This window comes from Haliotis cracherodii, unplaced genomic scaffold (assembly GCF_022045235.1).
Source record: "Haliotis cracherodii isolate W230 unplaced genomic scaffold, xgHalCrac1.p SCAF_9, whole genome shotgun sequence".
NCBI classification, from domain to species: Eukaryota; Metazoa; Mollusca; class Gastropoda; order Lepetellida; family Haliotidae; genus Haliotis; species Haliotis cracherodii.
Genome location: NW_027266343.1, coordinates 17,335,510 through 17,362,640, shown reverse-complemented (window position 1 = coordinate 17,362,640; position 27,131 = coordinate 17,335,510). Strand labels below are relative to the sequence as shown.

General features: G+C 43.0%; 2 protein-coding genes across 2 annotated transcripts; one reads left to right on the top strand and one right to left on the bottom strand.

Annotated features, from left to right (window-relative positions):
* The first annotated feature begins 533 nt into the window (after positions 1-533).
* Positions 534-13,003, top strand: LOC139453051 (solute carrier family 23 member 2-like). Its single transcript, XM_071234675.1, has 12 exons — positions 534-581; positions 1,098-1,326; positions 2,334-2,491; positions 6,228-6,307; positions 6,631-6,692; positions 6,953-7,134; positions 8,243-8,360; positions 8,995-9,151; positions 9,580-9,833; positions 11,256-11,529; positions 11,845-11,940; positions 12,720-13,003. The coding sequence occupies exons 2-12, from the start codon at positions 1,120-1,122 to the stop codon at positions 12,989-12,991; spliced, it is 1,860 nt and encodes a 619-aa protein (XP_071090776.1). The 5' UTR covers positions 534-581; positions 1,098-1,119; the 3' UTR covers positions 12,992-13,003.
* A 6,216-nt stretch (positions 13,004-19,219) lies between these two features.
* LOC139453138 (toll-like receptor 4) lies at positions 19,220-21,694 on the bottom strand. Its single transcript, XM_071234766.1, has one exon. It carries the CDS (start codon positions 21,692-21,694, stop codon positions 19,220-19,222), a length of 2,475 nt encoding a protein of 824 aa, XP_071090867.1.
* Positions 21,695-27,131: the final 5,437 nt, after the last annotated feature.

Genomic DNA, 27,131 nt, shown 5'->3' with positions numbered 1-27,131 from the left:
TAGACCACGGAGGCGGTCGTTTACAGACATGACCCATATGGAAATGGCTTAAGGCTAAAATTGTCAACATGTGAATTGTTGTGCGCAATTGACCACTGTTACGCATGGATTACATCAAGATCAAGTCTATATTACTAAACGAGATGCCATTGAACACTGCATTAAAGGGAAGTAGTTCACGTGCTATAATTCTTAAAAGGTAATACGTTGTCCAAACAGAGTGCTATTAAGTCACTCTGTGACATTGTAGTAATTCTAACCATTTGATTTCTTTGGGGACCCGATGGATATCAATGTCGCCTAGCATGTTACGGGAGGGTTTTAATGTTCTCTTCCTAAAAAAAATTAAAACAGTCATCCAATGGCTGTTGCTCACGTGACTCTGTCAGCCTATGGCTGTTGCTCAGATGACTGATGTCGCCATTCGTGACCAACTCGTGTTATTCCGGGACAAGTCTTCTTTCAGGTTACGGAAAGGGACGAGTGGTGACGAATGTGATGTCGCGTCACTGATATGTACGAACAAACAGACGGACTATTTCAGCCACCAAGACGATTTGCAGTACGTGTGCATAATACAGGTAAGTGTTCCTCTTTTAAAATAGTGGTTTTAGTAACTACAAGCATTAAAATTTTCTCGAGAAGATATAACCTCTAGTTTACATACAGTACCTGTCCACCATTCCTGGGTTCTCCTTGGCTTTTGACATGTGACAGGTATATGATTCGAACCTCCTTTCACATCGTCATTAATGCGGTTGTCTACCTCAGGCGCCCGCTAGGGACACTCGTTCACAAGATATTGTTACCTAAGCTTACTGGCTGAGATTTTGAAACTCAACTTCAGGCATTTATGGATTTCTGTCACAAGGATCATACCCGTGATAGTGGATTTCTTTCACAGGTAAAGCTCGAAGACCTGCCTTGTTTTGAAAAACGTCCAATCGCAACGACAATTGTAAAAGGCGTTAAACCCCTTGTCACTAAGACACGGTAAATTTATTTGTATTTTTCTATAGTTCCGAACATGCATTTGAATAAACATTGCGTGTTTGGTAAATTCGATCGGTAATGATTAACGCTGACCATTGCGACAGAGGTACAGAACAAGTGAAAACCATGGGCGACTGTCTGGACCATCATGAACGCGCCTCGGAAGATCAAGAAGTGCATGTAGAACAAACTATGGGTGACTGTCTGCACCATCAAGAGCCCGCCTCGGAAGATCAAGAAGTGCATGTGGAACAAAATATCAGCCACAGCAACCTCCTCTACACCATAGACAAACCTCCATCCCCTGTGTTCTGGCCCATCTATGGATTACAGGTAAACAAACAAACCCCTTCCCCTGTGATCTGGGCCATCTATGGATTACAGGTAAACAAACAAACCCCTCCCCCTGTGATCTGGGCCATCTATGGATTACAGGTAAACAAACAAACCCCTTCCCCTGTGATCTGGGCCATCTATGGATTACAGGTAAACAAACAAACCCCTCCCCCTGTGATCTGGGCCATCTATGGATTACAGGTAAACAAACAAACCCCTTCCCCTGTGATCTGGGCCATCTATGGATTACTGGTAAACAAACAAACCCCCCCCCCCCCCTGTGATCTGGGCCATCTATGGATTACAGGTAAACAAACAAACCCCTTCCCCTGTGATCTGGGCCATCTATGGATTACAGGTAAACAAACAAACCCCTCCCCCTGTGATCTGGGCCATCTATGGATTACAGGTAAACAAACAAATCCCTTCCCCTGTGATCTGGGCCATCTATGGATTACAGGTAAACAAACAAACCCCTTCCCATGTGATCTGGGCCATCTATGGATTACAGGTAAACAAACATTATGTAACAATGACACAGTCACATAGCCTTTGCAATCGTCCTGATAAGTCAGCACTATGAATCATTCTGCTCAAGAATGTCAACTGGGCATCGTTTACTTACTCTGCATATTTCATGAAATATTTTACCCATGAAGATTCGGGATAGAATAGGTCCTCAGCAACCCATGATTGTCGTAAAAGGCGCCTATACATGTCGTAAGAAGCGACTAACGGGATCGGGTGGTCAGGCTCGCTGACTTGGTTGATGCATGATATCGTATCCCAATGGCGTGGATCGATGCTCATGACAATTATCCCCGGATTGTCTGGTCCAGACTCGATTATTTACAGGCCGCCGTCATATAGCTTGAATATTGCTGAGTGCGGCGTTAAACAACAAACAAACAAACAAAATCATGAAACGTTTAGGAATGTTCTAACACAATGTAGCTCTTTTGGTCGTTAGTTTCTTCAATGTCAGTTTTTATTTCACATGTCAGCAAGCGCTTCTAGGAATAACCGGGGCTTTGTCAGCTGCTGTGTTAATAACCAATCAAATTGGAGCTGGCGAACTACCGGAAGTGAGGTCAGAGATCCTGAGTCTGTGCCTCTTCACCTCCGGCCTGGCAAGCTTGCTGCAGATATGCTTTGGGTGTAGGTAGGTATAACTGTTTTCATTAACTACAGATAATAAGAAACACATATAGATGAATCACTGACCGCGTTCCCGTACAGCTGACGTCATGAAAAATGTGTAAACCGTGTTTTCCGCTAGAAGCATGAAATGCTCATGCTGAAATCGGATATTAATTGCCGTAACTGAAGCTTTAGTATCACAGCTATGAAAGAAACAAAATATATGGTCAGACTGACTTCGGTGCAGATTTCGGCTATTGGTATGACACAAATGGGTGCTATGCAAGGCTATATTTCCCGAACGTTTGGATGTACCCCGCTGACGGTAGCGACATTGTTACCACGACACAGCCTGTCTCAAGACGCAATGTGGTAGACCACGTGTCACAAAGGCCCAGGAAGGCCGCAATATTTGCAAGATACATCTCCGGAATAGATTCGTGACGTCAACGTCAACCCGACATTTACTTTCTTTTATCTCTGAGTGTACAGGTATAGTCGACCTCCTAGCCGAAATCCTCTCCAGGACCTTATAAAGTTCTGCAAACAACAGGACTATAAACAAACACAATAACTGGACGCATCATTAACCCATAGCCACTACTAGTAGGCTACCAACTACAGTTTTGTCGTAACGTGTGTGCGTGTGTGCGTGTCTGTGTGCGTGTATGTCTGTGTGTAGGTGCTTGTACTAGTCCGGACTGATGCCGATTTATAGTGCTAGCGCACTGAGATACCATGCCGCAGTTTAACATGAATACCCCACTCAGAAAGAAAGCTGTGAGCAGGTGTAAGAAAAGACTGTCAGGGTTATCCAAACAGAGTGTGACGGGCGGATGTATGTTTATAAACTGATACCTGTACTGGATCAGTCCTCTTGTTCCAGGTGTGCTCAGACAATACCTTCTTTTGTAAGTGGATTACAGGTCCGATTTCACAGTGAAAGATAAGAGGCAAAAAATTAAATCTAAAATGTACTATGGTAATATTTATCCCTCTGAATGCACATTTAGGTGTTGACCTAAAAAGAATACGCATCCAATCATACAATAAGCTGAACTGCAAGAGTCCTTAATCTAACATGGTGCATATATGGTTTTTGGGTTTTCAAGACCACTCAATTCTCTGTCCCAATACTTATAAATAAAAAAATCCTAAGTCCAAGTGTGTATGAGCGAGCCATAATGTTAGACTAACACTTAGTCTCTGTAAACATATACTTTTGATAGAAACAAGCAGCTATATTTAAATTGAAAAGGAGCCCCAGTGAGATGGGAGATTCAGAACCGGAACCTGTGGAAAATCTAGACTTGCAAAGCAAGTGTATTGCCAGTTGCGTGTTGACAAGGTTGACAAGGTGCTCAAGTGATTTGATGCACTTACAATATAGATCATGATTAGCGATCAGATCGTCTTGACTGGGCGCCGCCATTTTGTTTCAAGCAATTGCAAGTGGTATGAGAGGTTGGTTGGTTTGTTGTTTAACGCCGCACTCAGCAATATTGCAGCTATATGACGGTGGTCTGTAAATAATCGAGTCTGGACCAGACAATTCAGGGATTTACATAATGAGCATCGATCCACGCAATTGGGATCGATGACATGCATCAACCAAGTCAGCAAGCCTGACCACACGATCCGATTAGTTGCCTTTTCCGACAAGCATAGTCGCCGTTTACGGCAAGCATAGGTTGCTGAAGACCTATTCTAACCCGGATCTCAACTATCGCAACAGTTTCCTCATCTTAGATGTATACCTGGTAGCTTGTCCCTGCTGTGTACTGCTGTGTACTGCTGTACTTTAGGAGCTGCAGCTGGGACCAAGTTGCGGAAGAGCACGTTGGTTATCTCCCCCTGGGCTGCCCTGTAGTTGTCAGATCCACCTCCTGGAGAACTCTCCTGACCCAGTCACAAAAACTGCCAGGGGTAGCCTGGGACTGGGATGGCACTTGAAGCACCTTCTTCACCACTATCATCACCTTCCGTCTCCTCAGGGATAGGGGCTGAAGACTGGGCCTTGGTCCTGTCACGAACGGCTACAATGGGCCTCCTTTGGACTTGCTGAACTATGTGCTGGCGGAGGAAGCCCAAGTTGCCAATGATCCATCTGTCCCTGTCCGAGTCGGCTTGTCTTCAGGGACCTCACCAGCTTGACCACTTTTCTTCCAGAGAAGACGCCTGAGGCGGGTCCTGAGGTCACGGTACCACCGCTTGTTGCTTCAAAGGGGAGCCCCCATCTTCTCAGCTTGCTGTCGCCACACAACATCTTTTTGGGCGGTGTCCTTCCATCCTTCTTTGCCCTTATCATACGGCACTGGGTTTTCCTGAATAAATTCTGCCAGCTCATGTCCTGCTCTTAGGTTGACCCTGATGCGTTTGCTCTCTTGCTGGCTGGGGATGGACTCTCCTCATCATGAGACTCTTCCTGTGCACCAGGCGGGGCTGTGTCTTCATCGCCATGCTGGAATGTCTCCTCTTGTCTGCTGGGACTGGGGTCTCTCGCCACTGCTACGGTCATCCGGCCCCAACGTCTAGTGGTCTATCCCTTGGCACCTCTTTTACTATTGCCCTTGGGTGGCATCGTGTCACTTGATACACCAATTCAAGATCACTCAAATGTCTCGAACAGCGAAATGATGATTGCCAAAGGTAGCGGCACTCTTTTATAGGCCTCCAGGAAAGCCATCAGAGCACCATCAGATCATAAACATGGTGCGAACGGATCTCACTGGAGCGCCATCAGAGCGCCACAGAGAGGCAATCTAAATCGCTTACCAATCTGTGAAGCACCATCCGAGCGCTATCAGATCGCCACACAGCACCTAGGAAAGCGTTTGATTGGAAGACCGGATTTCGTGGCGATCGGCGGCGCTCTAAGGTGATACAATAGCACTCTGATTGCGATGATCCGTTAGAGATCAGTGAAGCGATCCATTAAAGCTTTTGAAGATCTTAGTGCTCTATTTGGCGATCTATGGCGCTTTGTAAGAGCACCACAGAGCGCCGCTAAGTGGAATGGGGTATAAGAAAATAATATTTTGCCTCGGATTTTACCACAAATTGTTCCGTGGACATGAAGGACGACTTGAAGAAACTGTGTTGTCACATCATTCTGCTCCTGGTTTCAAAGAAATATCTGGCGCATTCTTGACATCAAGAACAATATCTCTTTTTACAAAGATTTCTAATAATTCAGCCATTTTGTCTTAACTTGCAAGCATTGCAGGTACATTCTCATTCGGCGTTTCCTGAACACACCTACATCGTGGAACGTTCTTCCTTACGGAAGGAATGTGCTCCTCATCATACAGTCATTCCTAATCGAGACTGAATGCGTGATCTTCGTTTGTTTACGCTGCTTTGTATTTCAGTTATATAAAGGCGTCTCAGCTTGTGAAGAAAGTCTAAAGTGATGCAGGTCACACACGTCGACCACTTTGGAGACAGCCACGAACGTGGGTATAGATAGTGCTGACAAAAATAATTAGTGCCAATCTGGGATTCGAACCCACGATCATATGTTTCGGGCATGTCTTAGCAATTCAAATATGTACAGTGAATTGCAGCTCTTTAGACTACTTTGCGTTGAGTTACCCGAATTCCAATGGTACTGCACAGTTGGCTCGAGAATATAAGTTCGGGAATAGTTATGTTTAAGTATGTAGGCGATGTTACGATTTTGAAGGCAACAGGATATGTACAGACTGTGTCTCCGTCATCCTTTAATAATGTTCACACTGATCTTCTCGCTGCTTCAGGCTTCCACTTGTCCAGGGATCCAACGCTGCATTTATCATAGCTATCGCTGCCACCCTGAGTGACCCCAAGTGGTCAGATGGTAAACGTTCATACAGTATATTGATAAAACGGGATATTATCGCCTACCATCAAAGGACAAATAACATTTTAATAACCTGGAGGAGGTGGATATTGTGCATAAAACAATATTGTTGCTGAAATGTGATTAGTTTTGTAACAGAACGTTTTACACGAGCAAAGTAACCCATTCAATTTCAAATCAGAAACCAGTTTTTATTTTCAAGTTTCTTGTTTTACCAGACGATACTGAAGGAAACTTCAGAATAAATTTGTATGATGTTGTAAATCAATTATCGAGTGCAGAATTTGAGATATGTTCCCTGGTCGTGTTTATTTCCACAGAGTCACTCCGGGAACAAGCTGAAAAAAACGGGACATCACCATGGAAGATACGGATGAGAGAGGTTGTTAAAAATGTCACTGATACCACTGTGATATGAGAAAAATTTAATTCGATACAAGCTGCATCGGTATTAGATAATGTACGTGTGCGACATACTTCCCAACTCCATCCATCCATCAACATTGGAGTAAAATACAGAATATGACTATATGCATTGATGTATATATGTGTATTGGAAAATGTACATGATTCTTACCATCTCCATCTCTCTTCTAGCCTCTTTGAATATCACACGCTCCATGAACACATTGTCGTGTTTAGATCCAGGGCAACCTGATGCTGGCATGTGGAACTCAGTTCCTTCTTGGAGTCTCGGGTATCCTTGGTTTCATCATGAAGTTCATTGGGCCTCTGACAGTGGCGCCTTGTGTAACCACCCTTGGGGTGACTCTCTGTGGGTACATGATACCACTGTGTGAACAACACTGGGGCATAGCCAGCTTGTAAGTAGTCAGGGAGTACTGGGGGTGACACTCTGTGGGTACATGATACCACTGTGTGAACAACACTGGGTCATAGCCAGCTTGTAAGTAGTCAGGGGTGTGCGTGTGTGCGTGCGTGCGTGCGTGCGTGCGTGCGTGTGTGTGTGTGTGTGTGTGTGCGCGCGTGTGTGTGTGTGTGTGTGTGTGCGTGTGCGTGTGCGTCTGTGTGTGCGTGTGTGTAGGCCTAAGAAAAGACACCTAGACAAGATCGTCACATTACATTATTTGCTCCACGAATAGATCTAAATCTGCTCCTGGTATCAGTAGAGAATTCCGTACAGTAACAGGAAGGCGACTTTCACCATCTACCGTTAAAAACCTGATCTATGCATCCCGCCTAGGAGCTAGGCGTCACGTGAAGGATGTGACCCTAACAGTTTACTATAGGTGGCAAAGATTGGCTGTGCGTCAATGGCGTTACACCATATTTAAAGACGAATCATGGTTTTGCCTCTTGTTGACAGACGTCAGAAAGTGTTGTTAACGACGTAGTGGCGATCGGTATGAAAGGGCGACAAATCAAGACAATGATAGGTATGGTGGACGGTAGTGTCATGTTGTAGGGTGGTATCACTAATGACAGACGGACTGAATTGGTTATTGTGAATGGACATTTGACTCTCCATCGATATGTTGAGGAAAATGTACCCCCTGTCGTTCAATTTCACTCGAAATATCGGCAGAAACTTTGAACGGCAAGATGACAATGCTGGGGGTGGGGGGTGGGGGGTGGGCAGAATTCCAAAGTGAGTTACGCAATCTAAGGATCATAACACGTGCGTGCCTTGGATTCGAACCCACTATCACTGAATCCTGACAAACAAATTCACAAAAACACTCACCATTTGACCAGTCGTGACCTTTTATTAATGAAAACATTTTCATCTATTTCAAGCCAGCAATGGTGCCATTAACCATCCCTGTTCTCCGCATCCCCTGAGGGTTGGTTTCGGACAGGAGTACAAAGCGACTAAAATCAAATCATTTGTCCACAATTGCATTTGTGCATCTTAAACATCTATTATTGTATTATTGTTTTCCAGTAACCAGTGTTTTTATCATTCCACAGGACAACGTTTCTTATCATAGTGTTCTCACTTTTTCTCGTCAAAGTGAAACTTCCGTTTCCAGCTTATAATGGAGAGAAGTGCTACGTTACCTGGTACCCTTTGTTTCAGCTCAACGCTGTAAGTATTCGACAAATAGTGTGCACACAGTAAATACATCAATACATCATTAGACCCGTGAAGATCCGGGGTAGAATAGGTCTTCAGCATCCCATGCTTGCCGTAAAAGGCGGCTATGCTTGTCGTAAGAGGCGACTAACGGGATCGGGTGGTCAGGCTCACTGACTTGGTCGAAGCATGTCATCGATCCCAGTTGCGTGGATCGATGCTCATGATGTCAATCACTGGATTGTCTGGTCCAGACTCGATTATTTACAGACCTCCGTCATATAGTTTGAATATTGCTGAGTGCTGCGTTAAACAAAAAAAACCAAACAAACAAACACTGCATCATTGCTTAAAGCATTTCATTCACTTTGTAGATTTAAAAAAAAAGTTGATGAAATTATTACTCACTACCCATCTGATTCGGGTACACTGTACACTTTGGATACAGTTCTTCAAAATAATGTCAGTACTTACAGTCTACTTATTCTTATAATCACAATAATCAATGCTTTTGAAACTGATCTCTCTTTGCAAAACGAATGACATAAGAATTGCTTCAATATTCTATGATTGTCCGCCAGAAATGAAAATCTTCAGTTCTCTTCAGGTCTTACAGCTGTTTCATTAACAGATGTTTCATTAACAGATACTTTTAGCACTGGCTGGATCCTTCTTCGTATGCCACGTGTTGACTGTGACAGACACATTGCCTAGCAACTCGACCATGCATGGTCACATGGCCAGAACAGATGTCAGAATGAGCGCCCTCTACGATGCAGAATGGTTTTACTTCCCTTTACCATGTAGGTAAAACTGGTGAGAACAAATCGCGTACCTCGAAGTTAAAAACAAACATTAATTGTTGAGTTTCAAACTAAATCATCCACTAAATTTTATATTTAAGTGCTATTCTTTACTTAACATTACTTGCATGTCTATTCAAGATAAAAAAAAGGGCGGTCGGGGAGCCTAGTGGTTAAAACACTCGCTCGTCACGCCTAGGACCCGGGTTCGATTCCCGACATGGGTGCAATATGTGAAGCCCATTTCTGGTGTCCCCCGCCGTGATATTGCTGGGATATTGCTAAAGCGGCGTAAAATCAAACTCACTCACTCAAGATAAGAAATCTGAATTGTTATTAATACATTACATATTCTTGAAATTATTAGCTTTAAATTTTCTGAAATAGGGTGTATCATTTGTATACGGGATGTGTGATTGCATTTGCAGTTCACTATGGCCCACCAACCATCAGTGGCTCAGGTTATGTGTCCATGTTAACCATCACTATGACAATTGTGATTGAAATCCCTGGCGTCTATCAAACTGTTGCTCATGGAGCAGAGATGCCTCCTCCACCCTCCCACGCCATGAACAGAGGTATGGCAGTGGACGGGTTGTCTGGCGCTGTCAGCGGCATGCTGGGGGGAGTGTGTGCAAGTGTTGTTTACATGCAGAGTCTGGGCCTTATCGCCGTCACAAAGGTAAACACACGAAACTGATGTCTGTCGCAAAGTTGGGTAGTCATGATTTCGCTTCCCTCACAAGGATAAAACTCCTGGCCAATCACAAGAGTGGGTATTCATGATCTCGTAGCCGCCTCAAAGGTAAAAGGAGGTTTTTTTTTATCATTCTATGAGGAAATATTACTTTTTGCAATTTCAATTCTTTCTCCCCTCTTTACGTTTGGAATTCCAATTCTCTCAATGTGTTCAAACTTTTGGATTTTTCGTCAAAGATGAATCACACAAAGGTTCCTTCTCACTCAAACATATGTTTCACAACAAGTTTCGTAGAAAGGGTATTCCATCCGCACTTGGAAAGTAGATAAGATTCAGGTCCTAAGAGACCTCGAAATGCCTTCATGTCAATCTAAATATAGGTACAGCCAGCCTTCTAGAAACTGTCCCATTCCGAAACTTCTCAAGCGATGAAGTCCGTCATATTCATAAATACGTTTGTAAATAAACTTACAACAATCCTTACTGTAACAAACTACAACAAGCTACAACAAAAATAGATTTTCATGATCAGATGATCGTTACAAGGGTAGATACAATGTATTCCTGATCTCTGGCCCATCATAATGTTTGGTATTCATAATTATTTGAGCTGCCACAAAGGATAGAAATGCATAATTAGGTAGCGGTCACTAGGATATACCTTCATATTCAGGTGGCAACCCAATGGGAAGGTTCTCATGATCTGGAAGCTGCCATAATGATTGGTATTAAGGGTGTTGCAAGAGGGGTCGGTCTTCCCGATCTTAGAATCGTTACAAGGATAACCCTTCATGATCTGGGAGCTACAACAAGGCTACCTATTCACCATCTTGGATTTGTTTGTTTGTTTGTTGTTTAACGCCCAGAGGTACCACATATAGGGAAGTGTTTCTGGGACACTGATCTTAGAGTGTAATTTGTCATTAGGTTGTGTTCTGTCACACCGGAGTAGGGCAAAATATTTTCACCCCAGAACATAACTTCCGGGCAAAACTAAGTATACACCCATGTTTGATGGTGACTAAAAACGAAACAAACAAGAAATTGTTATTCAATGGTGACGTATTAGTTCTTTTACCCTCAGTTTATGTAGGTGGAAAACTTGAAATACCTTGATCTCACTAGCCTAACTGGAACGGAATCAATTTCATAATACTTGGTATTGTTTAAGTACCAGAAGGTACAATGTTAGTTGCCCCAGTCTTAGTGATGAAGCGACCATTTCAAATGTGGTTGTGAGAAGATGTTTATGTTAATAGTGTCATGTAAAAGTATGTCTGCAATGGAAAAAGTAATATATTTTTTGCAACCCCCCCCCCCCCCCCCCCCCCCCCCGACACACACACACCACCACCACCACCAATCATCATGGTTACTCCCTACAGCACTATGTATCGCCTCCAGGTGGCCAGCCGTGCTGTGTTCATTACAGCTGCCTTCATCACCATCCTCGGGGGCGTCATTGGCAAGTTCGGAGCTGTCTTTGTTCTTATTCCTGACCCTGTGATTGGTGGACTCGGATTGGGGACTCTTGGAATGGTTATTGCCATGGGCGTGTCCATGTTCCGGTTAGTGAATCTAGCATCCTCCCGGAACCTGATGATCATAGGGTTCTCCCTGGGTCAGGGCCTGCTGCTGCCGATCTGGGTGGACAACAACAGAGACTCCATCAATACAGGTACACACCATACAACGTCCCGTGGGGATATTTTTGTCATTGCTGGGTCCAAGCAAAATATATTTGTGGTAAGTGGAAACTGGGTGCAATTCGCTCTTTCTTAGACATACCAGAAATCTTTAGTCGTTGGTCGATTCTGAAATTCGGCCTGATGTTTCTAGCGTTGTTAGCACCTTTACTATGCTCGTGGTAAACGTCCAAGAACTACATTACTTTGGGCCTCCTCCAACATCAAGATGACACGCCCTGATGTCACTAAAATACACTCATTCCCACATTTGTCATCATGACGGAGGCTTGCTCTTTTCACATCAGGAAATAAAGGACTTGACCAGGTGATCGTCATTCTGCTCTCCACCCCTATGTTTGTGTCAAGTTTTGTTGGCTGCACCCTTGATAATCTAGCTCCAGGTGAGACAATATTTTGCTGTCTTGTTATTATTTGATTTAAGGGGCGGTCGGGGAGCCTAGTGGTTAAAGCGTTCGCTCGTCACGCCGAAGACCCGGGTTCGATTCCCGACATGGGTAAAATGTGTGAAGCCCATTTCTGGTGTCCCCCGGCGCGATATTGCTGGAATATTGTTAAAAGCGGCGTAAAACCATACTCACTCACTCACTCACTCATTATTTGATTTACTGAAATAATATCACGTCTCTTATTCCAGGAACCATGTAGGCTCGGTGAGTTGGTTGAAGTCGTGTTGTCGTACCATGACGGCGTGGAATGTTGCTCATTATATCAATCACCAAATGACAACAGTCACTACTTTTAGATCTGATCTAAAAATGATATATGAGTACATTGTCCAATGCTTAATAACGTCAAAGGGTAATTAAAAATCTTTAACACAACTTTTTATAAATGTTTTTCTCCTTTTTAATCAAAACACGACTGCTAAGGACGCATGGTTATTAATTATGTATTTATGAAATATATGTCTTCCGTCGCCTATTTCCTCACGCCACATTGGTCCAAGACTGTTTGCAAATTTATATACTACGTATACGGTTATAACGAACACGCTTATAACGAACTGACGGATATAACGAACTTACTTATTTGGTCCCGACTATTTGCTGTAGTTATGCTGTATATGTGCTTATAACGAACTACGGTTATAACGAACTAAAATTAGTAGTCCCTTTGAGTTCGTTATAACCGTAGTTTACTGAACTTGAATGTATTGCAGGTACTCCAGAAGAACGAGGCCTGTCAGGGTGGCGTGACAGTATATCAGGACAAGAAACTCAAGATCTGTGTTCAGATGACCCCTACAAGCTGCCATATATCACCTCGCTCCTAAGCAGGCTCAGCTGTTGTAGTTTCTTCCCAATATCTCCTTCATACGACACTGACATATCAAGCAGACTTTGTCAGAGGAAGGAACGAAACCCCTCTCGGTTTGCCCTGGACAATCCCGTGGTGTTGAATAACATAGATGCGGGTACTGTTGACCAATAGCGTATTATATAAACCTGTGGTAATGATATTAAGTTTACGTATGTAAATACATGCTGTCAGCAAAAGCAAAGGGATCTACTGTTTGTTGTTCGACTTTGTGAGTGGGTGAGTGAGTTGGGTTTAACGCCGCTTTTAACAGTATTCCAGTTATATCACGGCGTGTCAGCTTAATGTGGGAGGAAAGCCCGAAGTCATGCAGGTCTCAGCCGTTTACCACATCGGTGAAACCCATGGGCAAGGGTATGGTGCTGACAAACCTAGAAACATAATCGAGCCATAATGAACCGGGATTTGAACCCACAATCATAGGTTTTCTGGCGTGCCCAAGGGACGCGACTCTGCATAGCTAATCGCGGCGCCTTAGACGACTGGGCCACCCGTCGTCCCTGTTCTACGTTGTGAAGACAACGGCAAAACAAATGGAGTTGTGTATATGACATCCCTGTGTGCGTTTTACCAACTAATAATAGCATGTGTGGAGAAAGCATATAGATAATTCGAAACCTATCTCTGATGAAGAGTTTTGAAGAAGATAAAAAGAAGATGAACTTTGACATTGTGAATTGCTATTGTTTTTTTTGTTTTGTTTTTGTTAAACGCTGCACTCAGCAATATTCCAGCTACATGACGCCGATCTGTAAATAATAGAGTTTGGGCCAGACAGTGATTGACATCATGAACATCGATTAGGGACACGGTGACATGAATCAACAAAGTCAGCGAGCCTGACCACCCGATCCTGCTAGTCGCCTCTTACGACAAGTATTGGTTGCTGAAGACCTTTTCTCAACCCGGATCTTGCAAGACGTTAAGTCGGCAGTTATGAAGTAGGACGGACCTATTATTATTAAATTCCCAGTTAGCAAAAGGCACTAACTCAACAATTGTCTCATATGTTCACAATGTTTCACAAGAAATAGTGAACAGTTTATGTGTAGTGCTACTGAAAAGTTTGAGTAACCCGTGAAGATCCGGGGTAGAATAGGTCTTCAGCCACCCATACCTGCCGTAAAAGGCCACTTTGCTTGTCGTAAAAGGTGACTAACGGGATCGGGTGGCCAGGATCGCTGACTTGGTTGATGCATGTCATCGGTCCCAATTGCGTGGATCGATTGTCGTGATGTCAATCACTGGATTGTCTGGTCCAGACTCGATTATTTACAGACCGCCGTCATATAGCTGGAATATTGCTGGGTGCAGCGTTAAACAACAAACAAACAAATAAAGTTTGTGTACACACAAGACGGCGAGCTTCAACCCATCTTATTAAAAGAAGTGTGTGGAAAGAAAAGCGACAAAACCCTTTCCATAATCATAAGAAATGCGGCGTTAAACAACGAACAAACAAACAAACAAACAAAGACAAGAAATCTCTGCCAAAAGTCAGTTATACGATTCCGACTTTAACATAAGCATCTGTTATGAATCACTATCAATCAGTGATAACACCAGGTGTTCTCGAAAGTGTAAGCGTAACCTGCCCAAACGGTGGCATGTAAAAAACACATGCAACGGCAAGTCAAGTATTCATCTGAACAAATACGGCAACATATAGTACATGTAAAAAAAAGCGAATTGCAGTCATAACAATATTTCATTTAATTGGAACATAGCAGAGTGCGGCGTTAGATAATATTCATTCACTGCATGACCAGGAATATTTCACAGCAAAGTTTTTCGCTTCTACATGTTTATTTTTACCACAAAACAATCATCTTTGCTTGTACATATCTCCTGTATCTACATAGCGGTACACCCGTGAATATCCGGGTCAGAATCGGTCTTTAGCCACCCAGGCTTGACGGAGAAGGCGACTAACCGAATCGGCTGGTCAGTCTCGTAGACTTGGTTGATGCATGTAATCGAATCCCCAAATTATTTAGACCGATGCCCATGATCAATCAATCACTGGTGTTCCGTCGAAATGATGGGACAGTAAAATGCCAACTGTGACGTTACATCGCAGCACGACATGCACGTGCAGCATGCTGCCCGTGAAAACATGGCCCTACTTCTGCCGGTACGTCGGCCAACAAATGCAACATCTGTTCTGAAGCGCCAGTGGTCAGTCAATCGTCGAATGTCAACCAGAACAGTGAGGAATCGACTGAAATCGGCAGGAATGAAGTCAAGAAGCGACATCAAACGTCCCCTCCTTGCCGACCATTGTCGGAGAATTCGTTTAGCATGGTGTATGGCCCGGATATATTGGAATCTGAGGACTTGAGGAAGAATCCATTAGTCCTACTCCATGTTACAGATGGCCGATTGAGCGTTATGAGCCATAATGATACACGCCCTCGAACATAAGACCTACAACCCCGTATGGGTGAGGTTCAGTTATGGGTTGGGGTTGCCTGTCACACGATTGTAAGCGGGATCTTGCCACCTTGCAGTGAAATCTCAATGTGATCGGTACATCCGTAACGTCCTGCAACCAGATGTAATTCAAAATTTCTACAACCACCCACTCGTCACCCGACCTGTGTACATGGATGACGATGCCAGGCCACATCTTTCCTGAGCAGTAACAGCTTATCCCCAGAATGACACCGTGACGACACTGCCGTTGCCTGCAATGAGCCCTGATCTGAACCCATTGGAGCATATTTGGGACATCTGAGGGCGTCGAGTACTGGCACTGGACCTACCAATACAGAGTCTGGTTCAATTGGAGGCACCCTTCACCGGGAACGGCATTTTTCATCATCAGTCATGATTTGGAAGTGTGTTCCTGACTCCATCCTTCCATACTTATTGTGGTCACATTGCACAAATACAGTGCATCTGAGTTTTTGTTCGTATCATGATTAAAATATCTAAACAGGATAATCATTTTATTTTTTTTTATTGTCAGAGGTGCCTTCTTGCAAACCACATAAGTCTTTCCTGCCTTATGTTACCAGGGTTTTAATGCTAACGCTCGTAGGACCAGTCAATCTTATCTTTGTGTATAGTAATGTACGTTGGTTTGGTATATGTGTATGATGAGGCAAGTGTATGCAGATATGTGTATATATAACAGTATATGCAGTGACATGTAGTCTGGTTGATATAATCCGCATTTGGTCGGTACAAGGCCATGTGGGAGTTGCGGGTCAGAAAGGATCTTGAGTGCATCATGCGAGTGAACTGAGGATAGTTTTACCTGGATTTGTCACGTGCCTGCATAGTGGCTTAGATCGTTATACAGGCTTTTATTCACTGAGTCGTTCCACATTCGAATATTTAGAGGTCGAGCTGATAAAGCTTGAATTTTGTTGACAATGGCGTTACAAACCCTCTGACGCATTCTTACCTCAAGTCTCGGTGGTGTAATTTTGAATGCTCCCCCGGTTGCGTGTATGCAAAGTTCAAGATAACATTGTACGCGACGGTAAACCACATTTCACCTCACCCGTTACAGTGACAGGAAGAAGGCATTGTCTGGGTGTGAGGCCGGTGGGGATCACGTGATGTGCTTCTCCTTAAATGATTGGAGTGTTTGATATCTCTTTGGGATTGAAGTTACAAATACATCGAGTGATTTGTTGCTTTTCATTGTATTACTAAGGATAATAAATACATTTATCATCCGGTGGTTATATCCAGATTGGAGAAACAATCTGATATTACTTGTTTGAGACTTTACTATGGTGAGCTGTGCGTTCATATAAGTCATTGAGGAAGGTAGAAACCACGATAAATGACTATTATTAATGATGATGACTTTTTTTACAGTCCCATGTTAACAAGGCCTTCCCTCCACAACCACATATCCCAAATCATCATCTATCCGAAACTAATCACTAATCATTATTACACACAGATAATATCTCAGCCAGGGCCTTGACTCCGACGTGTATACATGGATTGTAAATACGCACCACACAGTTTTTTTATTTTCCCTCATTTTAGGCGATTATTCTGAGCATCTTTCGAATCATACAATCGTTTTCTTTGAAAGGGGGAGAAATGTATTTTCTGTGAAAGGAGAAAACACATTTTGGGAGAATTTCACAACACTGTCAGAACATCAAGCATGTCCCGTGATGGTCTGAGGATAAATTATTCATTTCCAGAATGTTCTGGAATAGGTGACTTCTTTATATAAATCCCAGGTTCGTATATAAATAAATACAGCAAAGTCAGGCTAGTCAATGGCTGAAACATGAAGCGTTTATATTAAGGTGGTGCGTCATTTACAGTATGTTAATCCTTTTTGAAAATGATATCTTGGACACTTGGGGAAATGATACTCTTGCACGCATAAATATGCAAGCGCATGCATGAATCAAACGGGGCGTTGAGGTTAAACTCTTGCCATTGTGACTTGATCGGACAAGGCGTTTGAAAGACACGGGGAGACTAGGCCATGCACCTGGTGAGTGAGTGAGTGAGTTGGGTTTTACGCCACTTTTAACAGTATTCCAGTTATATCACGGCGTGTCAGCTTAATGTGGGAGGAAAGCCCGAAGTGATGCAGGTCTCAGACGTTTAACACTTCGGTGAAACCCACGAGCACGGGTATGGTGCTGACAAACCTAGAAACATAATCGGGGCGAACCGGGATTCGAACCCACAATCATAGGTTTCTGGCGTGCCCAAGGGACGCAACTCTGCACAGCGAATCGCGGCGCCTTAGACGACTGGGCCACCCGTGCCCCCCCATGCACCTGGGGTCAGGACCTGACGCGATATATCTTCAGGACAAAGAAGCTACTTTTATGTGTGTCGCACTTTAGCAAATTATTTGTACTGGAGAAAAGTTTACTTTTCACCACTGTGAAGTAATTTGAAATGTCTAAATTATGATTTCAGCTATAAATATGACACTTTTAACTCCAGGGCGATTTCAGTTAACATTTTGAGTGAGTGAGTGAGTTGGTTTTACGCCGCCTTTAGCAATATTCCAGCAATATCATGGCGGGGGACACCAGAAATGGGCTTCACATATTGTACCCATGTCGGGAATCGAACCCGGGTCTTCGGCGTGACGAGCGAACGCTTTAATCACTAGGCTACCCGACCGCCCCTGTTAACATTTTGAGGATAGGGTGTTTGGGTGAGTCCATTGGTCGTGTCAGGATTCGCTGATTCTATATTTCAGTCCAAGTATTGGTTCTTGGTTCGTCAGAACCCTTCCCGATCTCGCGGATTCACCAAAGGGGTAAACGTCACCTTGAACTTTCCAAATGCTGCTGACAGTGACAATTTGCAACCGTCGCAACATGATTTCAACTTTAATTTACGAAATGATTAATACTTTCACCCGCATAAATTTGTCAATGAAGGTGACTTGCATTATATGTTCATAAGAAAATATCACAGGAATGTTCGGAAGTATTAGATATTTGATCTAAATTCAAACAAGAACACATTCTTTTCAGTTTCAGCACAACCCGGGGACAGTCGTCGAAAGCGCCGCGATTTGCTGTGCAGGATTGCGTCCCTTCGGAACGCCAGAAACCTATGATTGTAGGTTCGAATCCCGGTTCGCCCCAATAATGTTTCTAGGTTTGTCAGCACCTTACCCGTGCTCGTGGGTTTCGCCGAAATGGACGTCTGAGACCTGCATCACTTCGGGCTTTCCTCCCACATTAGGCTGACAAGAATAATGTTAAAAGCGGCGTTAAACCCAACTCTCACATCACAACCCAGCTCAAGTTGTTTACTTACTTATTTGTTTGTTGTTGCCGCATTCAGCAATGTTCCAGTTATATGACGGTGGTCTGTAAATAATCGTGTTTATACCAGACCATCCAGTGATTCACATCCTGAGCATGGGTCTACGCAATTGGGATTCGATGACATGCATCAACTGTGTCACCTAACCTGATCGCCGAATTCCGTTAGTCGCCTCTTACGACAAACATGTTTTTTTTCAGTTTTTGAAAATCAATTCGAACCCGGGTCTTTACGGGTACCCAACAAGTGACCGAGGCAATCGTATACACGCACATATGTCCTAGTTTTGATGAGCCCAAAGGTTTAAAAAATATATGACAAGTCATGCAAATTTTTTATTCATTCATCATCAGTCTATCGCTTATACAACAATGTAGAACTACTTTTACTTAAAAGTTTGAATAACGTGATCAAACAGCTAGAAAACGACGCACTCAGAAGCTTAAGAATATACATTACAAAAAGACAATAACAGATATATGATAGGAAGTCAAATATGTGTTGGATTATTTGGAAACATTCATAAACATCTTGCAGCACACTCACTGTTTCTACTGAAAGTCAAGATCTGATAGCTTCCGCCACATTCCCCCAGAAAACGTCCTTCCCAGCGGGGTCTTCTGGATATTCCAGATAATTGTTGTTTCGTATCATCACCGAGATATCCTTCCATAAACACCTGATTGGTGCATATTTATACATAACAACAACCAATGTGTTACGGTGACGATCATTCCATTCTATGCGGGCCATATTGAAGACGAACTCCCCCCAGTGGCTATCCAGGAAAGACGGTGACAAAACGATCAGCGTCTTCTGGCTCCTTCTTATGACGTCGACAATAGTGTCGGCTATTTGATCACCTGGAGTGGAGTCTCTGTCGTGTATCCACACTCGCAGTTCCCGATTCGTTTCAAGCTCTGGGAGCAAGGAGCCAGTGACAAATACCCTATCTTTGGACGCATACGAAACAAAAACATCGTACTGGAACGTACCCCTACCATCATCGTCTACAGCGTGTTGAACTCGATACTTGCTTCTACTTACATAGTAGAGGTACCTTATCTTCCATCTGTGGCGATAACCAATGGTAACACCAATGGTTCCAAGGATAAATATGAAAAGGGACAACGAGGTTGCCACTGCTATCACGTTTCCAAGGTTACACCTGTTGCTGAGGGTTTGAATAATAGCATCAAAATTGGACAAAGGAATCTCATGACCAGGTTCAAGTTCACAAGTCATATGTTCGAGGCCATGTATACGATGTTTGTTATCACTCAACCATTTTAAGAAGCCCACCCCCTGACATGTGCATGATATTGGATTGAACTGTAGGTACAATTTTAACTTGGGTAAATTGTCAAAATTTCTCAGAATATCTGGAGACAACATTTGTATTTTGTTTCCTGATAGGTGAAGCTGTTTCAGAGTGATGGGGAGGTCAACTTCAAATGACTGCAGATAGTTATCATTCAGGTTTATCACCTCAACGCTCCTCAGTCCTGTGAATATGTGTCTTGGTAGGAATGCAATTCTATTCATTGAAAGGTCAATGATACGGGCTTTGGTTAGCCTGAGAAACATATATCCCTTTGTATCTTTTGCTAGAGCTCCTCCAAGGATGTTGTTTGTAAGGTTCAGTTTGGAAACTGAATTGTTTTCAGAGAAGTAATTCATTCCAATGTCTTCAAGGATGTTGTTCGAGAAGTCATAAAACTCGACTTTTTCAAGACCAGCGATGGGTCCGTGCAGGGCTGTAAAGAAGTTATTATCAACAATGACTTGTTTGATGTTATTGGGCATAAGGCCCCCAGGAGTGATTTCACCTCTGAAATAACATTCTGACGCAATAAGAATTTCAAGCTTTGGAGGAACGGATATACATGCCGAGAGAAAGTATGGAACTAACTTGGCACTTCGCTTAAAAAATGGCATTGGTTTCATTTTGTTAATTTCAGAAACATCTAGAACCTTCAAGTTCTCAAGTTCATTCCCTAACATCATGTACTGTCCATACTGAAATTTATTAGCACGAGCTGATAATGTCTCAATACTTTTCGGCAAAGAAGAAACAGCATCAGATTGTACTACAATGATTCCATTTCCGTCCATGTATAGCTCCTTCAGCGTTGTGTTTGCAAGGTGCTTAATGTGGTTGGCTTCCAAGTGTGTGCATACATCATACACACGGTATATGCGGTTAATTTTCAGTTTTTCTAAAGACGAATGTTGTAGCCCATAGGTAGCATTGGTTAAATTAGTGAAGCCAAGATTGTCATTGTCTGACATGTCTATTGATTTAATAAGTTTCATTGGTTGAAATGCAAGGAGGTCTGTGTTACGGATGCAGCAGTTGCTGATGTTAAGATGTTGAACTGTTGGTACATTTGTGAATGTGGTGTTCTGCAGCACGGGTAGATAACAGTACTTCATATACCCTGATAAAGTCAGATTCCTCAGATTCCTCAATTGACCAAATCCAGGACCAAAGTCAGTCGGAAGTCCATCAAGATACAGCACCTTCAGAGATGTCAAGTGTTGAAAACTCTGGTCTGGGTATGTGGCGTGAGGGTGATCTGTGATGTTATCGTTATCTACGATCCTTAATTCTTCTAATTCCGTGAGATCCTTGAACACGTTGGGGTGATACGTTTGCGAGTCCAGCACCAACTGATTGAACTGTAGGTTTAGCTTCTTCAGCTTTGATATTCCCTTAAAGCCATTTTCATGGATCGTGACGATCGAATTATGAGAGAGGTCAAGAGCTCGAAGATGAGGGAAACGTTGAAACATCTGTTCTGTCAGATTCGTCACCTCGTTGTTGCTGAGAAGTAATGTCGTGGTATTGACGGGAAGCTGAACAGGAAGACTCTTTAAGCGTAGTCCCATGCAGTTGACCATTACCCCTTTGTAACTTATGTCTGTTCCACACGTGCATGGGGGACACACGTGAGGGGTCTTCATTCCACCAGCGAAAAGCATGCATGCCCAGGATACGTACATGCATGTAGCTATACATGCAAGGAAACCCATCTGAAACAAGAACAAACATGTGCTTGAAAACGCTTGAAACACTGGAAAAGTGTTTGCAAGTACTAGCTACAATAGACACAACGCTTTCACTGCCATTTAAGGCCCCATCAAGAATTACGTACCGCCACCTATTCAGTGTGGTAAATATGTTTCAAGGATTTCAAGTGTTGAAGGGGGACACGGGTGGCCCAGTCGCCTGAGGCGCCGCAAGAGTTGCAGAGTTGCGTCCCTTGAGCACACCAGAAACCTATGATTGTGGGTTCGAAAACCGGTTCGCCCCGATTATGTTTTTAGGTTTTTCAGCACCATACCTGTGCTCGTGGGTTTTACATAAGCGGTAAACGTCTAGGACCTGCATCTCTTCGGGCTTTCGTTCCAAATTAAGCTGACACGCCGTGATATAACTGGAATACTGTTAAAAGTGGCGTTAAACACAACTCATTCACTCCTCAATTGTTGAAGATTCTGGTCTGAGTATGTGGAATTACGACTGGGTGTGTTCTCATTGCTACGTGTACTCCTTAACTAACAAAGACTTGAGACGTGTGACTATGTTTCGTTGATATTATGCAGAATCCAACACAAGGTGGTTGGACTGTAAAAATGTGAAGTCCAAACAATTTAAACATGTCAAGTATTAAAAAAATAATAAAAAAAAGTACTCACGGAAATGAAAAACACCTCAGATCTTAATATTCAAACAACTAAATTAGTACTAATTGGGCCATGGCACAAATACAGCGTATCAAATGTTTTTATGCCTTTTTACACGTAAAAGTGTGTATAAATATGAATAAAACAGACTATTGTGAAACAGGGCATAACCAGGTGTAAGTAGATCAAGGTGACCTATGACACCTTGACGACAGGTGAGGACAGGTGCATAATGCCTATAGTCTATTTCTGCTATGTCAATTTGGACTTAGTTTTATTTTTGAATGTTGAAAGTGCCGACAAATTACCTCCTGTAAAGTACATTTTGTATTGTTCACTGAGATCAAACTAGCAAATCCAGACTAGTACTTTTCGAGTTCTTTTGGTATTTCGTATTTACAGCTATATAACACTTTGTGTCGATTTTTAAATTGAGAAAAACAGTTTTTTTTCATTTCCGTGAGTACTTTTTTTTTTAGAGCGTATCACCCAGATTGTGGGTCATAGTATGTTCAGCCTGTCAACTGCACAAGCGGCGTGGTGTGTGAACTGGAGTTATAGATGATCAGATGGCTAGAGGTATAGATTATCACGTGGATAGTGTAATAGTTGATCGGTTGAAAAGTTATAGTTGATCAGATGAATTGAGGTATAGTTGAGCAGATGGATAGAGGCATATTGAGGGATTGAGGTTTGGGGGAGTCTGATAGGAAGGGCATGGGTCAAAGTAGAGACATTTTGGGTTAGCTTGGGTTTAGAGGCTCCGACTTCTGAAATATTTTTCCTAAATATACTTTAACTCTTATTTGAGACACAAGGGGATTTTCTGATTGTTTGTTTGTTTGTTTGTTTGTTTGGTTGTTTGTTGTTACCACCCCACTCGGCAATATTCCAGCTATATGACGGCGGTCTGTAAATACTAGGGTCTGAACCAGACAATCTAGTGATTGATATCATGAGCATCGATCTACGCCACTGGGATACGATGACATGTATCAACCAAGTCAGCGAACCTGACCACCCGATCCCGTTGGTCGCCTCTTACGACAAGCGTAGCTACCTCTTACGGCGGATCTTCACGAGTTGATTTTCTGATTGAAAGAAAATATTTGTTACCAGATAATGACAAAACAATCAATCTGGTTTTTATGTTTTATAAAAAAATCGGCTCCTCCTTTAGAACGTTTACTCAAATTGACGTTCTTTGTGTCTGTATCCAATCATACTAACCACTAAGCAAGAAGGCAATGCTAGACCGACGCTATTGTATCCCTGAACGCCGATGCGATTGCCTTTATCAGAGTTCAGAATCATTTTATGTATATATGCAAGACACTGGACACATACTAATTATTCAACAAAACATATCATGAACAGTTGTAAATTAAGAACGTAGCATACAGAGAAAACACACTAACCTTGCACCCTTGAAGACGCTGAAGATATGTAGGCCGAGCGTAATTTTTCTAACCACAGTGCTTCTTGAAAAAACCTATCGTCAGTCGATTTTGTGCATCCGGTTCACCTCAGCCATAAAACTGTGTTCTGCATTGAGTGCGTGACGTGAGTATAGTCACGGCTATATGTCACTGTGGCTCCGACCACATTCCACATTTAGTAAATAAAATGCTCAATTGACCCGTGTGGATTACAGGTGTGAATATAGGTCCCCAGCAACCTATGCTTGTCGTAAATGGCACCTAAATGGTTCGGCTTGTCAGATTCGGCGACTTGGCTGTCTTGTCATGTCATCGTGTCTCCTTGCATTGATCGATGTTCAGGTCAATCACTGGCCCGTCTTTGATCATTTACAGATCGCTGTCCGATAGCTGGAATATTGCTGTGTGCGGTGCAGCGATATGATTGCTTTGAGGGACAGTGGCATGAAAGGAAGTGAATATGTGAGGATGGGTTTAAGTCACCTTTATTCATAAATATCACTGTTGCGATGCTCGTAGTAAACGTCTAAGGTATGTATCACATCCGGCATAATTGCCGCATCAAGCGGGGGTCACTGGGGAAAAACTAAGGCGCCGCGATTCACTGTGCAGAGTTGCATCCATTTGGCACGCCAGAAACCTATGATTGTGGGTTCGAATCCCGGTTCACCCCAATAATGTTTGTAGGTTTTGTCAGCATCATTACCGTGCTTGTGGGTTTCTCCAAAGTGGTAAACGTCTGAGACCTGCATTACTTCGGGCTTTCCTCCCACATTAAGCTGACACGCCGTGATATAACTGGAACATTGTTAAAAGCGGCGTTAAGACCAACTCACTCACTCACTCCCACATCAAGCTGACACGTCCTGATTAAACTGTTTAAAGCGGGGATATACTCCCTCACTCACATGTACACAATATGATAAAACTATGCTTGATTCAGATGCAGTTCGAAACAAAAATCACAAAACTGTTTAAAATGTTCTTTTTGAAATTTCCTAACGACTATTCGACATGAGTCATGGATGTGAAACGTCTCTTCGCAGAGTCAGCTACGGCGATATAGACAGGGGCCTACATCGAAGGCCACAAGCGCTGGTAAAATACCTGCGGGGTGCCGTTTTTTGACAGATTATCAACCGCGGGAGCCAGTTGACGTATTTTTAATGCCGGATTCACATTATTTGTATCCGTTTCTAAATACGATTTTTTCACTGTCCTTTTGAACGTATAGGTGCAATCTTAACGCAGCATCTCTATTCGCAATCTATGTGTCTTTCCTGCCTGCAGGCATTTTTCTTACATGGTTTATGGTAACAATCTTGCAACAAAAGTTTATGTCCTCGTTTCACTGTCCTTCCAAGTTTCAACACAGACAGACAGACAGACAGACACACACACACACACACACACACACACACACACACACACACACACACACACACACACACACACACACACACACACACACACACACACACACACACACACACACACACACACACACACACACACACACACACTGCGGCATTACTGTGTTGCTGCATTACTGTGTTACTGCGCTACTGTGTTGCTGCATTACGGTGTTGCTGTGCGACTGTGTTGCTGCGTTACTGTGTTGCTGTGCGACTGTGTTGCTGCATTACGGTATTGCTGTGCGACTGTGTTGCTGCGTTACGGTGTTGCTAAATTACCAGTTGCTCATTTCTGTGTTGCTGCATTACTGTGTTGCTGCGTTACTGTGTTGCTGCATTTCTGTGTTGCTGCATTAATCTGTTGTTGCATTACTGTGTTGCTGCGTTATTGTGTTGTTGCATTACTGTGTTGCTGCATTACTGTGTTGCTGCGTTACTGTGTTACTGCGCTACTGTGTTGCTGCATTACTGTGTTGCTGCACTACTGTGTTGCTGCATTACTGTGTTGCTGAATTACTGTGTTGCTGCGTTACGGTGTTGTTGCATTAATCTGTTGCTGCATTACTGTGTTGTTGCATGACTGTGTTGCTGCATTACTGTGTTGCTGCGTTACTGTGTTGCTGCATTACTGTGTTGCTGCATTTCTGTGTTGCTGCGTTACTGTGTTGCTCCATTACTGTGTTGTTGCATTTCTGTGTTGCTGCATTAATCTGTTGCTGCATTACTGTGTTGCTGCATTACTGTGTTGCTGCGTTGTTGCATTACTATGTTGCTGCATTACTGTGTTGTTGCATTTCTGTGTTGCTGCGTTACTGTGTTGATACATTACTGTGTTGCTGCATTACTATGTTGCTGCGTTACTGTGTTACTGCGTTACTGTGTTGTTGCATTACTGTGTTGCTGCGTTACTGTGTTGATACATTACTGTGTTGCTGCATTACTATGTTGCTGCATTACTGTGTTGTTGCATTACTGTGTTGTTGCATTACTGTGTTGCTGCGTTATTGTGTTGTTGCATTACTGTGTTGCTGCATTACTGTGTTGTTGCATTACTGTGTTGCTGCGTAACTGTGTTGCTGCATTACTGTGTTGCGGCACTACTGTATTGCTGCATTGCTGTGTTGCTAATTTACTGTGTTGCTGCGTTACTGTGTTGCTGCGTTACGGTGTTGCTGCATTAATCTGTTGTTGCATTACTGTGTTGTTGCATTACTGTGTTGCTGCATTACTGTGTTGCTGCGTTACTGTGTTGCTGCATTACTGTGTTGCTGCGCTACTGTGTTGCTGCATTACTGTGTTGCTGCGTATCCTGTACCTTCAGTTGCATTAGCATATGAAGAGTTTCCTTTAAACTTTATTGTCTCTTTGAATATTGGTGATAGGAAATCTGATTTTTTTCTAAGAATAGATTGAGATGGTATACCCATCCTATTCGTTTATTTCCAAACGATGTACTTGAGCAACAGCTTTCTAAAGTATTTTTTTTTTAATCTTCCCGAAGCAAGGGCGTTAACTGACTATAAAAGTCCAGTTTCCAACCTTGCCGAACAAGGCTGGAATTTACATGGCTCTATCGTAGCGACACCAATGGCTTTTATGAGTTATATCCCTTCAATGTCCCTCCTACTGTCCAATCAGATTCCACCTCTCACATCACTTGCAATTGTTTCAAACAAAATGGCAGCGCCAAGTCAAGACGATCTGATCGATAATACATAGTTCATACATGTACCAGGAGCCATTGAACCAATCAGACCTCTGCTCTCCTTCACTGCCGATTAGCTTGACACAAGGGCCCCATCTTGTCCCCTAAGCGTTAATGTTATCCAAGGCCTTTACAGCCACTTGTTATAGTGGGGGTGAGTGAGTATGGTTTTACGTCGCTTTTAGCAATATTACAGCAATATCACGGCGGGGGTCACCAGAAAT

Excerpts from the sequence above, each read along its gene's own strand:
- LOC139453051 (XM_071234675.1), top strand. The coding sequence starts at position 1,120 with ATGGGCGACTGTCTGGACCATCATGAACGCGCCTCGGAAGATCAAGAA. Across the intron at positions 6,693-6,952 it reads GGAAGATACGGATGAGAGAG|ATCCAGGGCAACCTGATGCT; the intron begins GTTGTTAAAAAT and ends TGTCGTGTTTAG. Across the intron at positions 7,135-8,242 it reads CACTGGGGCATAGCCAGCTT|GACAACGTTTCTTATCATAG; the intron begins GTAAGTAGTCAG and ends ATCATTCCACAG.
- LOC139453138 (XM_071234766.1), bottom strand. The coding sequence starts at position 21,694 with ATGGGTTTCCTTGCATGTATAGCTACATGCATGTACGTATCCTGGGCA.